Genomic DNA, 13,838 nt, shown 5'->3' with positions numbered 1-13,838 from the left:
GTGCCATTCACTGGTACCAGTGCACACTGTAACTATGGAAGACCAGTAAGTTAACTGCTATCTAATGTGGCTTCATTACCATAGTGACTGCAAATCCCTAAGGGATGAATCATGTTTTACTGAATTCATTCGAAAGACTAATTGTAGTCCATTACATGATGAAAGTATACGTGCAAAAGCAACTTATCTCTTGTTGATGATTATGACAGGTGAAGGAAATGGAAGAAATAATACGGAGGCGATATCCAAATTCCTTGCCTGCCCTTATTTATGCAGCTGCCTCTGTATCTGGAGCAGATTGTAAATCTTCAAGTGAATATTCAGTTGCTTTTCTGGAAAAAAGAATAAAGAAGTTGGAATCTGATCTAGAAGGAAAAGATGAAGAAGCAAAGACAAGTTTAAGAGCAATGGAGCAGCAATTTCAAAAAATTAAGGTATGTTTTTATTATTTAAAAGAGAACTCTTTACTGTTATGAATATTGGTAGGTTGACATGATGATCATTTTAACAATATGAGGTTTCTGCCCCCAATCTCTGAGTCCCTCCCTCCCTCTTTCCTATGTTCAAGGACCGCCTAAAGTATATCTCTTTGATCACGCTTTTGGTAAGCTTTCCCCTCCCCACACTCTTCGGTTCCCATTCTTCAGCTCAGTTGCCGAGGCACTTATGTGAAGCTTTTTGAGACATCCTCCCAACATGAAAGGAACTATACAAATGTCAGTTGTATTATATTGTGCTTTATCGTATTTATCATTTTTTTACTCTAATATAGTCAGATTGCTATTGCTGCCTCAAATTATATAACAATTAATATCTGGTCAAATAGCAAACTTAAATATGTCCTGCTGCCCTTTGTTTAATGATCTAGCACTGATTATGCAACCATATTTGCTATGCTGATTAGCTCTAATAGATACAAATAGATTTCTCAGAGCAAAATAGCATTTACAATTCACTTGTCCAGACGTTGAGTCTCTCAATGTTTTGAACGTCCTTGGAACATCCTGCTTTTCTGTGTAACTTGTGTCAAACCCAATGACATCTCGGATGATATCACAAAGGTGCAATCACTATGGTAACTGGATTTATTCCAGGGATTTACTGTAATTCAGTAGCCTGTCACCCCTGCAGGATGGCACAGGTCTTCTCAGCTACCATGTAAGTAAATTGACATGTTTGAAACCTTTCCTTAGGAATGGTATTTTATTGCATTATCAAAAAAGTTACATTTTAAAAGCGAAACTTGCAATTGTAGTGCTGCCAAATGAAATGATTTTGAAGGTTTGCTTTAGTTGTTTCTGCCCTTGTTATAAAGTATGGGATCTTCATTAGAATGGAATCTGGTTACGATGACCACTGCTGTAATTGAACACTGTTTATAGTGAGATAAAGAGAATAATGCTGTTTTAGTGCTTTCTGCTTTTAGTGCAGATGTGATAAGCGCCTTATTACATAGCTAAAGAGAATAATATACAGGTCAATGAAAACTGAATCTAAATTTAAAGTTGTTTCTGCTGTCCGACTATTTTCTCTGTTTCTATATTTAATTTTAGTCTTTGTTATTGATGTTCTGTATGTCTAGGAAAATTGAACAAACTTCAGTTAAGTTCCAAAAGAATGACCTTTTCTTTTTAATACTTTTTATTTTTGCCCCAATTTTATTTGCTTGACAAAAGTCCAGAAAACAGAAAAAACACTGAACTATTCTTTCATTGAAAGAAGTTTTCTCTTTCACAAATGTCTTTGGAGAATATTTCTAAAATATTGAACTTGCAGTATTAAACTTCATTCCACATGGGAATCTTATGTAAAGTAACATATTACATTTATTACATTGTGACAGACTGTCACATACAATACAAAATTACATTTGTATAGCGCCTTTCACATCGGGAGGATGTCCCAAGGCGCTGGACTGGACAGTCAGGGACCTGGACCCGAGTTGGGGGTTGGACTGGGAGGCTGGAGGGCAGGAGGGTGGCCGAAGCCTCGGTCGAAGAGGAAGATTTTGAGACACGTCTTGAAGGAGGCAAGGGAGGGAGCAAGGTGAAGGGAATGTGGGGTGGAGTTCCATGGGTGGAGGCAGAAAAGCTGAAGGCCTGACTGCCGAGGGACTTGGAGCAGGTTACAGCCTGCTGAGCGGAGGGAGCGGACAGGTTGATATGGGGTTAGCAGGTTGCAGAGGCAGGGAGAGACAATGCCATGGAGGGCCTTGAAGGCGAGAACAAGGATTTTGAACTCTATCCTCTGGGGGATGGGGAGCCAGTGGAGCCGGGCGAGTGTGTGGTCGTGGATGGGATCACAGATGGGGTCACAGAGCCTGGTGCGGGAGAAGACACGAGTTGCAGAGTTCTGGGTGTTTTGGTGGAGAGAAGAGTTGGGAAGGCCGACAAGCAGGGAGTTGGTGTAGTTGAGCCAAGATGTGATGAATGTGTGGATGAGGGTTTTAGCGGCCTGAAGGGTGAGTCAGTGGCGGAGCCGGGCAATGTTGCAGAGGTGGGGGAAGGCAGAGCGGGTAATTACATGGATGTGGGGAAGAAAAGACAGTTGAGAGTCAAATAAGACGCTAAGGTTCCAGATTGGCTTAGTGAGTGTGCAACCCTGGATAGTGATACTGTTAGTCCCTGAAGTGTGGAGGCGCTGACGGGAGCCAATCAGGAGAGTCTCAGTCTTGTTGACGTTCAATTGAAGAAAGTTAGCTCTCATCCAGGACTTGATGTCTGACAGACATTCTGTCAGCACAGCAGTGGTCCAGAGTCAAGGATGGAGGCAGAGGCATACAGTTGGGTGTCACCCGCATACATCTGGAAGTTGACCCTATGTCTGCGGATGATGTCACCAAGAGGGAGCATATAGATATTGAAGAGGAGGGGACCAAGGACAGAGCCCTGAGGAACGCCACACGAGATGGTGCGGGGGCTATAGAGGAGAAACTGTTTGTGGAGATGAAGTTGAGGCGGTGTGAAAGGTACGATCTGAACTAGTCAAGGACAGAACCATAAAGGTTGAGGTAATAGGAGAGGCTGTGCATGAGGATAGAGTGGTCAACGTTTTCGAAGGCAGCAGAGAGGTCAAGGAGGACGAGGAGGCAGAGAGAGCCCTGGTCACAGTTAGACGGAATGTCATTTGTCACTTTGACCAAGCTATTTCTGATTCATTGTAGGCGACATGGAAACCTGATTGGAGGGGTTCGTGAAGGGAGTGGCGGGAGAGGAAGGAGCGAAGCTGGGAGGCAACAACTTATTCCAGGACCTTGGAAAGGAAAAGGAGGTTTTGATGGGGAGGATTTTTTAAGGATAGGAGTGATCACGGCGTTTTTGAAGGGGTGGGAATGGTACTACTAGTGGACAGGGAAAGGTTTATGATGTCTGTAATTACTGGTAGATTAAAATAGAGCACCTCATCTGTCTGTTTACATCATTGTAAATCCACAGAATCTGTTGAGAATAAATCATCTATTGCACCTAAATAGGAGCCAAAGGCAGCCAGGAAAGTGGGGGTTGAGATTCTGTCTTTTCCCAGTTTTATTTTTTATGTTCCCTAAATCATCCCTCATGGCTGCATTAACTGTAACCACAACTATGGTGGTTTATATTCTGCCCTTCAGTAAATTTATTGACTTTAGCAAACAGCGTCTATTCTTTTCCACTTGTTTAATTTACCAACTTTGGTAGTGTGCATTTGTCTTTAACATCTAACAATAACAAGCTGCTTTCTCAGTATGCAGTACACTTTTTATAATAATAATAATATAATAATATCTATCTTTCTTTGAGGTGCTGTTGCAAACATCTAGTGTGGTGTCACCTGTGGAGATGTTCAAATGAGTACCTTGAGAAAGTGGGCATTTAGCATAGATTAATATATAATTAGCTAATCAAATCTCTAATTGAAATAACTAGAAGGCAAAGAGGAACCATGAGGAGAACGTAGGAATACATATAAAAAGAAACAGCAAAGTGTTCTGTTGGCATGTTAGCAATTAAAGAATGGTTAAAGTAGGTATAGTGCCATTAAGGGGATAAGATCACAGCATATGGCGGAAAACTTAATGAATACTTTACCTCTATTTTCATGAAGAAAACTGATAAAGAAAATTTAGTAAGAACAGAAGGGACAGGGTGTAAAATCCCAACAATTTAAGATGGGGAGAAGGGAAATATTAAATAAATTATACAAGCTCAAAGAGCACAAGGCAGCTGGTTCAGATGGATTAAACCCAAGAATCCTTAAGGAAACCAAGCAGGAGATAGCTGAGGCTCTAGTGTTTATTTAATAACTCTAGAGAAAGGAATCGTGGATTATGAATTCTGAAAACAAAAGGTATTTATTGGGAAAGACTTTTGTAATGTTTGAAACTTGGCATTAATACAGAATAGTAATCGAGGATATGTAACTTCAAAAAACTGAGTTTAAAGAAACAGTTATAATCTAACCAGCAGAGGAGTAGTGAGATGTGGGTTCACCCTCATTCTGTCAGTCTACTGAACAGATCATCTGAAGTCCACTGCTAAGGGTAAGTATAAAGCAGACACCAGGCAAATCTGCCTAGAAGGGATTAAAATCAGAAGGTGACTCATTACCAGCCCTCTTGTGTACCTGTTGTGTGAAGCTAGATGGAGGATGCCAGCCTGCCTTCTTTGACCATCAAAGTGTGCAGCTTAGAGGATCCTTTCAGAAAAATCAAAAGGAATTATTTTTGTCTGTTATTTGTTGGCACATACTGAGTTATTAATCCTTTTATAATTATCTAACAAAATAGCCAAAGCAAACATGGATAAGATACTGATTTATCCCTGCTTTGTATTGACGTGTCTCTGCTAGAATTCTGTAAGTAAGATGTTAGCTTGTCTGTTCTATGATTTGGAGCTGGGCATTCTGAATAATGTTGGCTGTATTGTATATTTCACCAATGGAAAGTCTTAAACACATTTGATCTTTAGCTCACATATTCACACCTTCATGTTCACCTCCATGTTCGACTTCAAGATCCTCACATTTGTGTTCAAATCCCTTCACTCTCTGGCACCTCCCTACATCTCCAACCTCCTCACTTCCCAATCCACCAGCCGGTGCTTCTGCTCGACTGGGACCGGCCTCCTGCTCATCCCTCGCACCCTCCACCCCACCATTGGAGGGTGTGCTTTCAGCCACTGCCCCCCAAAACTCTGGAACACTCTCCCTCAATGCCTCCGTCTTGCCCCCTCTCCCCTTTTTCAAGTCCCGCCTGAAAACCTTCGTCTTCGACCGTGCTTACAGCCACAGCCGTCCCCCCCACCAGCTCGGATTCAGGCTCCGCCATTGTTAAGCGCTCTGAGGCGCTACCCTGCGTAGAGGGTGCTATATACGTGCAAGTTGTTGTTGTTGACTAATATATCCAGAGCTATGGAAGAGAACTGCAGTTTGATCACACACTCTAAAAGCCAAAGGTAGATAATAATACTGATGAGAGATGTTGCCAGAACCAGATGGTAATTTTTCTCTTTGACCGTGCCTTCAGCTCCCCTCTCGACTCTCTTCCCCCTCCTCGCTCCCTCCCTTCCCTCCCCTCACCCTGACCATTTCCCCCTCCTCGCTCCCTCCCTTCCCTCACCCTGACCATTTCCCCCCTGCTCGGGTCATGACCCAACTGTGCAGCGCCTTGGGACGTCCTCCTGACGTGAAAGGCGCTTTATAAATGGAATCTTGTTGTTGTTGTTGTTGTAAACAAAGGGGACCTATGACATAACTGGAGAATAGAATATATTGTGGCATAGTATTGAACAGTTATGTTTGCCTATGTTTTCCAGATTCAGTATGAAATGAGAATCTCAGAGCTGGAACAATTTTTAGCCCAAAAACTGGCCCATGAAAGAGAAAACCCATGTGTCCCTGACCCCAAAATGAAATTACTAGAAGAAGAAATTCACAAGTTAAAAGAGATCCACAAGTCCAAAGAAAATCGTCTCAGGAGTGACATTGAGATGTTGAAGAATCAACTCTACCATGCAGAGCTGAAGTTAATGGAAAGAGAGGACAAATCTCTTCGAACAAATGACCAACACATACATGATCAAGCTAAGATAGAGAAACTCAACCTAGAATTGGCTTCTAAAAACCGAGAAATACAAGAGCTTTCAAAGACTTTAGAACGGCTCCAGCGAGAGAGGAGGATGCTCCTTCATGGAGTAACGTTGAGTGATAAATGTGAAACCAGGCCAAAGTCAGCCAAGAAGTCCAAGAAGGATAAAGAATCCAATAAGTTTACAACTGACTTCAAAGAACCTTTTCCAGCAACGTTAGATGAAAAGATTTATCGGCCAAACGACTTTGCTGGTTCTCACATATCCGAGGTTTTGCAAGAAAATGAAATGTTGAAGAGCAAGTTGGAAAGGTTCTCTTTGGAAATGGACCAGCAAAGAGCAAAACTCCAATCTGCTGCAGCACAGGCTGAGAGTGAAGTGAGGAGGTGAAGCCTGGTTTTAATGGGATTTTTAAACGATTATTTCTTGAAATGGGTACATTCAAATTCAGAATATTGATTGCTTTGGGAATTAACTAACTGGCAATGGAAAAAAACAATTGAAGATGGGTTGTGCAACTCATCCAGTTGTGATTGCTGGATTAAACATTATGCTTATTGTTTCCCTCTGGGTGAATGCCCCTGCAGTGTACTACTGAGACAGATCCTAGATCAATACCCTGATCCGTACTAAATTAGGTCATCCTGAATTAAGATGGCATTGTGAGCACTGCTCTTGGCTAGTGTCTCTAAAATACAAAGAAAAAACAGTCAGGTTTTAAGTTACAAATTAATGGTGACATCTTCTGCAAACTGTATGTAAAGATTGGGTGGGGAGGGGATTGAGGTAGCAGGTGGTGGGAGTAATTTGGGCAGAGGAGTGTAGGGAGTGGGGCGTGGTCAGGTAGGTGAGAACAGGATCACATTTGAGCTGTTATTTCTCCACTGCTCCTGTGGGTAAGTTGTCTGCAACTTAAGCTGTCTAGGTCAGGGTGGTCCAACAGTTTGACTGCCGAGGGCCGTACTGCCTCTTTGAGAAGGCTGCGTAAGCAATATTTTGTGTTTCCCTTCCAGAAACACAACTTTTACACAGCACCTTTTTCATGTTGGAAGGACATTTTGACACTTGGCTGGGCACCTGAGCTGGGGGTGGGAGTCGAGGGAGGTGGGATGGGAAGGGGAAAAGATGACTGAAAGTGTGGTCACAGTTAGGTCTTGATAATATTAATAATAATAATCCTTGCATTTGATATAGCGCTTTTCACGTCGGGAGGACGTCCCAAAGCGCTTCACAGAACACACTGTAAAGTGAATTGACTGTATATTTGTGGGCGAACGCGGCAGCCAATTGCGCACAGCAATGTCCCACAAACAGTCGTGGATTGAAAATGACCAATTTTTATTGTTTTTTGTTTTGAAGGGATTATTATTAGGCGTGTGGAGTAAGGAAACTTGCCCAATGTTTCACCCTGCCTGGAATTGAACTCAGGTCTCTCGCTTGCAAAGCGAGAGCTCTAACCACTGAGCTACAGGACTCCACTTGATGTGTTTTGAAAGAGAGGAGGGAGGGAGGGAGTTAGAGGGACTCCAGGGAGCAGGGGAAAATGGCGATTGTGGGGCAGATGGGGTGTGGGGGGCATGAAGCAAGCTGGTGTTTGTTGGGCAAAGGGTCGGGAGGTCGCAGAGATAGGGGTTGGGGTTGGGGGAGGAGGAATGAAGGAAGTACAAAGATCTTTCAATGGTAAAAGAGGGAGCTTTCTGTGAGGAACCTGCACAGCATGCCTCTCAGTGTCTGCCTTAACCCCTCCCCCGGTGGCCGAGGCTGAGCACCTGTCCTGACAGTGAATCATGAAACGCTGCCCCCACTTCTCTCTCTCCCCCTCTCTCACACAGTCTCTCTCTCTCTCTCTCTCATTCAATCACTCTCTCTCCCCATCTCTTCTCTCTCAATCCCTCCATCTCTGCTCTCTATCTCCCCCTCTCTGTCCAGCTCTCTCCCCCTCCCACTCCCCCTCCCTCTCCCTCTTCCTCTCTCCCCCACGCTCTCCCCCTCTCCCCCATCTCTCTCCCCCTCTCTCCACTCTCCCTCCTCCATCCCTCCTCTCCCTCCCCCCATCCCTCCTGTGTGCCAATGGCTGCCCCGTTTTGCCCACAAATATACATTCAATTCACTTTACAGTATATTCTGCAAAGCGCTTTGAGACGTCTAGAAGATGTGAAAAGTGCTATATCAAATGCAAGGATTATTATTATTATTCCCCCTCTCTCTTCCCCTCTCCCCTACTCTTTCAATCCCCCTCTCCTCCCTCTTTGTTCCCCTCCCTCTCCTCTCCCTTTCCCTCTCCTCCCTCCCCCCCTCTCTCTCTCTCCCTCTCCCTCCCTCTCCCAATCAGCCGCGGATCACTATCTGCAGCGGCAGGAACCATGATTGAAACAGTGTTAAAGAAGCCAGTGGAGCCGGGTGAGGATGGGGATAATGGACTCATAGAGCCTGATGTGGGGGAGGACACAAGATGTAGCGTTCTGTATAATCTGTGGCTTGTTAATGTAAGAGTTGGGAAGCCAGCCAAAATTTAGCACAGTCAAGCCTGGATGTGATAAAGGAGTACGAGTGCTGAATTCATCATGTTGTTTTGGTACCAAGGGTTTTAGTGAAACGCATTGTGAATATGCTTTTAGACTTTCATATTCCCAAGGTCTAACAGCAAATGTAATAATAAAAATAATAATAATCCTTCCATATATAGGTATATATTATATATATAAATATATCTGTAATATATGAATAACAAATGCAGTTTCATCTTAGTTGTATATCCCTACTGTTCAATGCTGAACTTTACACAAAGGATCAATGCAGCACACAGTTGGTATTTTGCACCAAATAACCACAATAACACAAACTGCATTTAACTCAGAGTCGATTATAACTATCTCAATATTTCAAATTTTGTGCATCTTATTTTCTGATCATTTAGCCGTAACACATATTCTATAACATTCTGTTGGCATAATTTTGAAAACGGTTGTGGAAATTATCTACGAATTAAGTCTAAGTTTAAAATTTCCCCAAATTGAAACTTTAAGGTAAGAATTTGGGGGGCTCTGACTGTTACTGAAGATAAAAAATGCACCAAAACATTTAAAACAACCTAGTATTATCATTGCTGCTAATTCAAATATGATATTGGAGCAGCCAGTTTTGGAGGAGCTTCATGATGGTGAGAATATTATGTTTTGACAATTAAGCTGCAGTGGTATAATTGATTATAATAATACTGAATTAAGACATGGGGGTTTAAATGGAAACAATGGGCCCAATGGCCTCCTTCTGTACTATAAATTTCTGAATGGAAATAGATTAGAAAGTTTTGGGTTGAATACAGAGTGTATTGTTCTTCGTTTATTGTTGCATGATTATATGAGCCATTTATAGGAAGCAACACTTTCACCATCTTGCAGAACACGGGAAAGTGCTTCTGAACATGTTGCAGCCTTAAAAGCATCTCATCAACGAGAACTGGAAAGGATATTGACTCAACATGCATTGGAACACTCATCCACCAAAGTGGCTGAAATGTTAAATAAAATCTCCACCCAAGAGGTACAAGCAATATGCATCTAAGATACTCATTTATTTCATAGCTGTTTTGTGGGACAATACTGTACAAGGATTAACTGCCCTGTTTGACTACAAATACACAGTCAATACACTACAGTATATCCTGTGAAGTGCTTTGAGACGTCTCAGCGACGTAATAAGGCACTATAACAAATGCAAGTATTATTATTTGAAATGATTTCAATCTTATTGTAACTATTTAATTTTTGATTATCAATATTTCTTGTCTATTGTTAGAAGTTTCATTTTTTATTTCATAATGACCATTATTAATTATTAATAAAAATATTCTCTTCCTTACAATCCTGACTATTAAAACTGATCAAACTTTCACCTATTCTTAGCTTTAGCAGGACCTCAAGACAGTGGCTCCTTAGCCCTTTCAGTCTTACCTTCTTGCTGCGATCCACAAGTTAATATTCATGTTTGGTATCACTTGGCCACTATTGCCAAGCATTGTGCAAGAATTATTATTATTACTGCCCCCTCTCAAACTCTTTGACTTTGGTGATGTCCTAGACTCTGAGCTTTGTCACAGGTCCCCCAAAGACCAGGTTTTGGATAAAGGCAGAGTTTTGTGTATACCTTAGTAAAATTCTGAGTGCTAACATGTGATTGTTTTGCTTTTTAATTTTTTGCTTTTAACTATAATATTTCTTTATATATTTACTCCACTTCAATTGGATGACGCACACATTCCAGTAGCACTTAATGTGGTGTCTAATAAAAATGCAAATTGGATGAAAACAAACTCTTTTTTTCCCCTGATAAAATTAATGAATTATATTAAACAAAATGTAGCACCTGTTTCTATTTCAGTGATTTTAAACCTGAGCCGATGAAGGTTTCTCAGTGGATCACTCCGAAACTTTCTCCCTTCCATGAAAACACATGAGAATGCATCTCTACTCATCATCACTTTAATTACAGGTTATGCTCAAGCACCTTCGAGAGCAGGTTAATGAGCTCCAGCAAGACCGGGAGGCTCTTTCTGTTTCAAGACATCGAGAAGAAAGCTTGCAGACGCAGGTAATTAGAATTACAAACTTTAAGCGTCCTTTTGTTTTCATCCTTGGTTAGATGTATCCTAAGTTTTTAAAGTTACATGGCGAAAAAAAAGGGGAAAGCTATTATGCAAATAATTTGACACAAAGATGAATCGTGAAGAAGAATTTAAACTTTTATATGGAAAGAGTGAAAACGGCAAATGTTTAGATGTTTCAGAAATGATCCTTATATTTTTGGTAAATGTGAATTAAATTCAATCTCACCTGTTCCATTTGTGAATAATTTTCTTCGGTGACCTTGTTCAACTTCTTGACTATTGATTTTATGAAGTGTGCAGGTGGAGCCTTCAACTTGTGCATGAAACTGATCAAACCTACTCTTAACGTTTGCTGTACCAGGACTCAAGCCAGTGCCTAATAATGCACTATGGTGTACTTTTTTTTATTAATCGGATATTTCCAAATGTAACGCAATACTGAATATTTCTAATTTAATTTCATAGGTGACTAAGCTCCTGGTAGAACTCAGAGAAGCCAAAGAGAGTCATACCCCAGAGATGAGGCACTTCGTGGCCTTGGAGAGAAAAATTAAGAAGATGGAACTCAAGCACGCCCAGAGAGAACAAGAGTTCCAGGAGGTACCGTACCATCCCCTTATGGAAACTAAGTACAAATGCAGCAGAGAGGAGTAATTACAGAAGCCAGTTTGACATTGTCTTTCTCCATAAACTAAATTCATGTTGGTTTATTAATAAAATAATAGCTTTCTATTTTTCAACCACATCTAACAATGTATCATTTGTTGAAGAAACAAAATTAATGATCTAACTTGAGATGTGAATGGCTATTCAAACTCTGGTGTGCCAGACAGAGTCATTATTGCAGTGGTCATGTGTACAAACATTTGAGTAAAATTTTTTTTACTGGTTGAAGTCTATATTCATTCATAACATCAGTCGTATCTTTCACTGCTATTAAAGGTAGTGGAATTCTTCATAAATATTCACAAGCGTCAAAATTAAACCTTACCCCTACATGAGCTGATAAAAGAAGGCTGAGTAGATGTGTGATTTTCCTGTATTTCCTTACAGTTTCTGGTCTTTTACGTCAGTAAAAATTTCATTGCTTCAATGGTTTAAGCCTTCATTTAATGCTATTGAAACAATTAACTTTTCTGAGTCTGCTAATTGCGACAAATAAGTGGTTTCAACATGTGGTGACTTTGGTTAACTACTTCCTTTGTGTAATATCTTAACAGATAATTCAGCAAGCTCGACTCAATGCTGACACTGAACAACTTCAAGAGGTAGAAAAATGGAAGAAGCTTGCACAGCTTAAAAATCAAGAACTAGAAAATTTCCGAGCAGAATTGGACTCCATACTGGATGTTCTTCGTGAGCTTCAGAGACAAGGTGTTGTTATTCCAGCTCCCAGTTCCACAAGAACTAACCTCTCAACATTTCCCAGGCAATTGTAATATTGTGCAAACAGCTTATTATGTTACATAGAGGAAAGTGTGACTGAGATGTACAACCAAAAATATTGGATGTGGCAGCATTTGATCATAAATGGTTTGTTTCTTTTTTCAGATGTGATTGCTAAACATTTTGAAAAAACAATGTTAGAACTTTAACTGATCTTTAAAAAACCTTTATGACTGCACATTGACTAAACCTGTTAAGAGGGGCTTATTTGATACAGGACATTTGATTTGCTTTCTGTTGTAGAACTTAATGAAACACACAGAGTACAGTGAATTGCGAAACAACACTGCAATAAACCTCAGTCAAATGTTTTATGTGATGACCCATTGCATTTGATCATGACAGCACATGGATTGCAGCAACAGCTGTGCTAACACAGCTTTAAACAAAACTATGTAGAGTGTATATAGAGAATGAGTTTCAGGCAATAAAAGTCTAAATGACATTTCTAACTGTTTCAGCTTTGCTCCAGTAATTTGACTTCAAAGCGTCCCCTCAACTATGTTGTAACCTTGTATGTAACTCAGGTATATTTATTATTCTCTTTGTAAAACCAAATCTGTAAATGGCTGTTTTGACATACAAATCTTAAATCGTTTCTATGAAATGTCTTGTTTTTAGAGGTGAGTGTATTGTATTGTGTTTGGGTTGTGTATAAATTGCAGTATAAATGAGGAGCTCAGGCAGGATGAATCATGCAGAAATTATGTACCAGCACCGCATAAACACAACTCATTGCGTGAATTGCCCTGGCCTTGCTCCCTCTGCTGCATTTGAAGATCTCGGGAGAGCCTATGAACTTTAATCAGATTGTGTACTCACTCTTTAATAAGGTTCATAAAAACTGAATTCCAAGTTTAGGTGCTTGGAATTTTTTTTAGACCTAATTCAATGTGATGTAGATCAGGAAATATAATAATAATAATCCTTGCATTTGATATAGCGCTTTTCACGTCGGGAGGACGTCCCAAAGCGCTTCACTGAACACACTATAAAGTGAATTGACTATATGTTTGTGGGCGAACACGACAGCCAATTGCGCACAGCAATGTCCCACAAACAGTCGTAGATTGAAAATGACCAATTCATTATTGGTTTGGGTTTTAGAGGGATTATTATTAGGCGTGTGGAGTAAGGAAACGTGCCCAAGGTTTCGCACTGCCTGGAATTGAACTCAGGTCTCCCGCTTGCAAAGCGAGTGCTCTAACCACTGAGGTACAGGACTCAATTGGGCTTCCGTTTCACACCATTTTCCTGCCAGTAGCAGACATTCACATTCAGAAATATAAATGTAGCATAAAAGATGTTGTTAAATTTCAAATGCCTTTGTATATGTACTATGTATGTAATTCGTAGATGGTTTACAAATGTTTTTTTATGTTTGTGTTATAAAATATACATGAATAAATGAGCAAATTATCTTTCTTGATAATGCCTTATCTCAAAGAGCTTCACAGGATTTCCTGTAATTTGTGGACAAATGATGCAGCCAATTTGAAAAACGCAATATCCCAAAAATCACTATGAAGTGAATGACCAATTTTATCTGTTGGCCAGGATACCAGGATCCCTCTCTTTTCAAATAGTAATGCAATCTTTAAAACCCACCTGAACTGGCAGACGGGCCCAGTTTAAAGTTTCATCCAAAGGATGGCTATCTCCTTTGGAGCGTCAGCCTAGTCTATGAGCATAAAGTCAAAATGTGAGGTTTGGACCAGCAGCTT

The 13,838-nt window shown here is 40.6% G+C and overlaps 1 protein-coding gene across 1 annotated transcript in view; it reads left to right on the top strand.

The window, feature by feature from the left end:
* Window positions 1–13,067, top strand: part of cep162 (centrosomal protein 162) — a 55,457-nt gene extending 42,390 nt beyond the window's left edge. The window contains exons 24-29 of the mRNA XM_042332857.1: window positions 210–434; window positions 5,790–6,448; window positions 9,464–9,605; window positions 10,554–10,652; window positions 11,134–11,268; window positions 11,889–13,067. Of these exons, the coding sequence (XP_042188791.1) occupies window positions 210–434; window positions 5,790–6,448; window positions 9,464–9,605; window positions 10,554–10,652; window positions 11,134–11,268; window positions 11,889–12,107 (1,479 nt within the window). The 3' untranslated portion in view covers window positions 12,108–13,067. The remainder of the gene's footprint in view (window positions 1–209; window positions 435–5,789; window positions 6,449–9,463; window positions 9,606–10,553; window positions 10,653–11,133; window positions 11,269–11,888) is intronic.
* Window positions 13,068–13,838: the final 771 nt, after the last annotated feature.

The sequence above is a fragment of the Callorhinchus milii genome, unplaced genomic scaffold, assembly GCF_018977255.1.
Source record: "Callorhinchus milii isolate IMCB2004 unplaced genomic scaffold, IMCB_Cmil_1.0 Scaffold3, whole genome shotgun sequence".
Lineage (NCBI taxonomy): Eukaryota > Metazoa > Chordata > Chondrichthyes > Chimaeriformes > Callorhinchidae > Callorhinchus > Callorhinchus milii.
The sequence above is the reverse complement of the archived record's forward strand: the minus strand, read 5'-3'. Positions and strand labels throughout refer to the sequence as shown.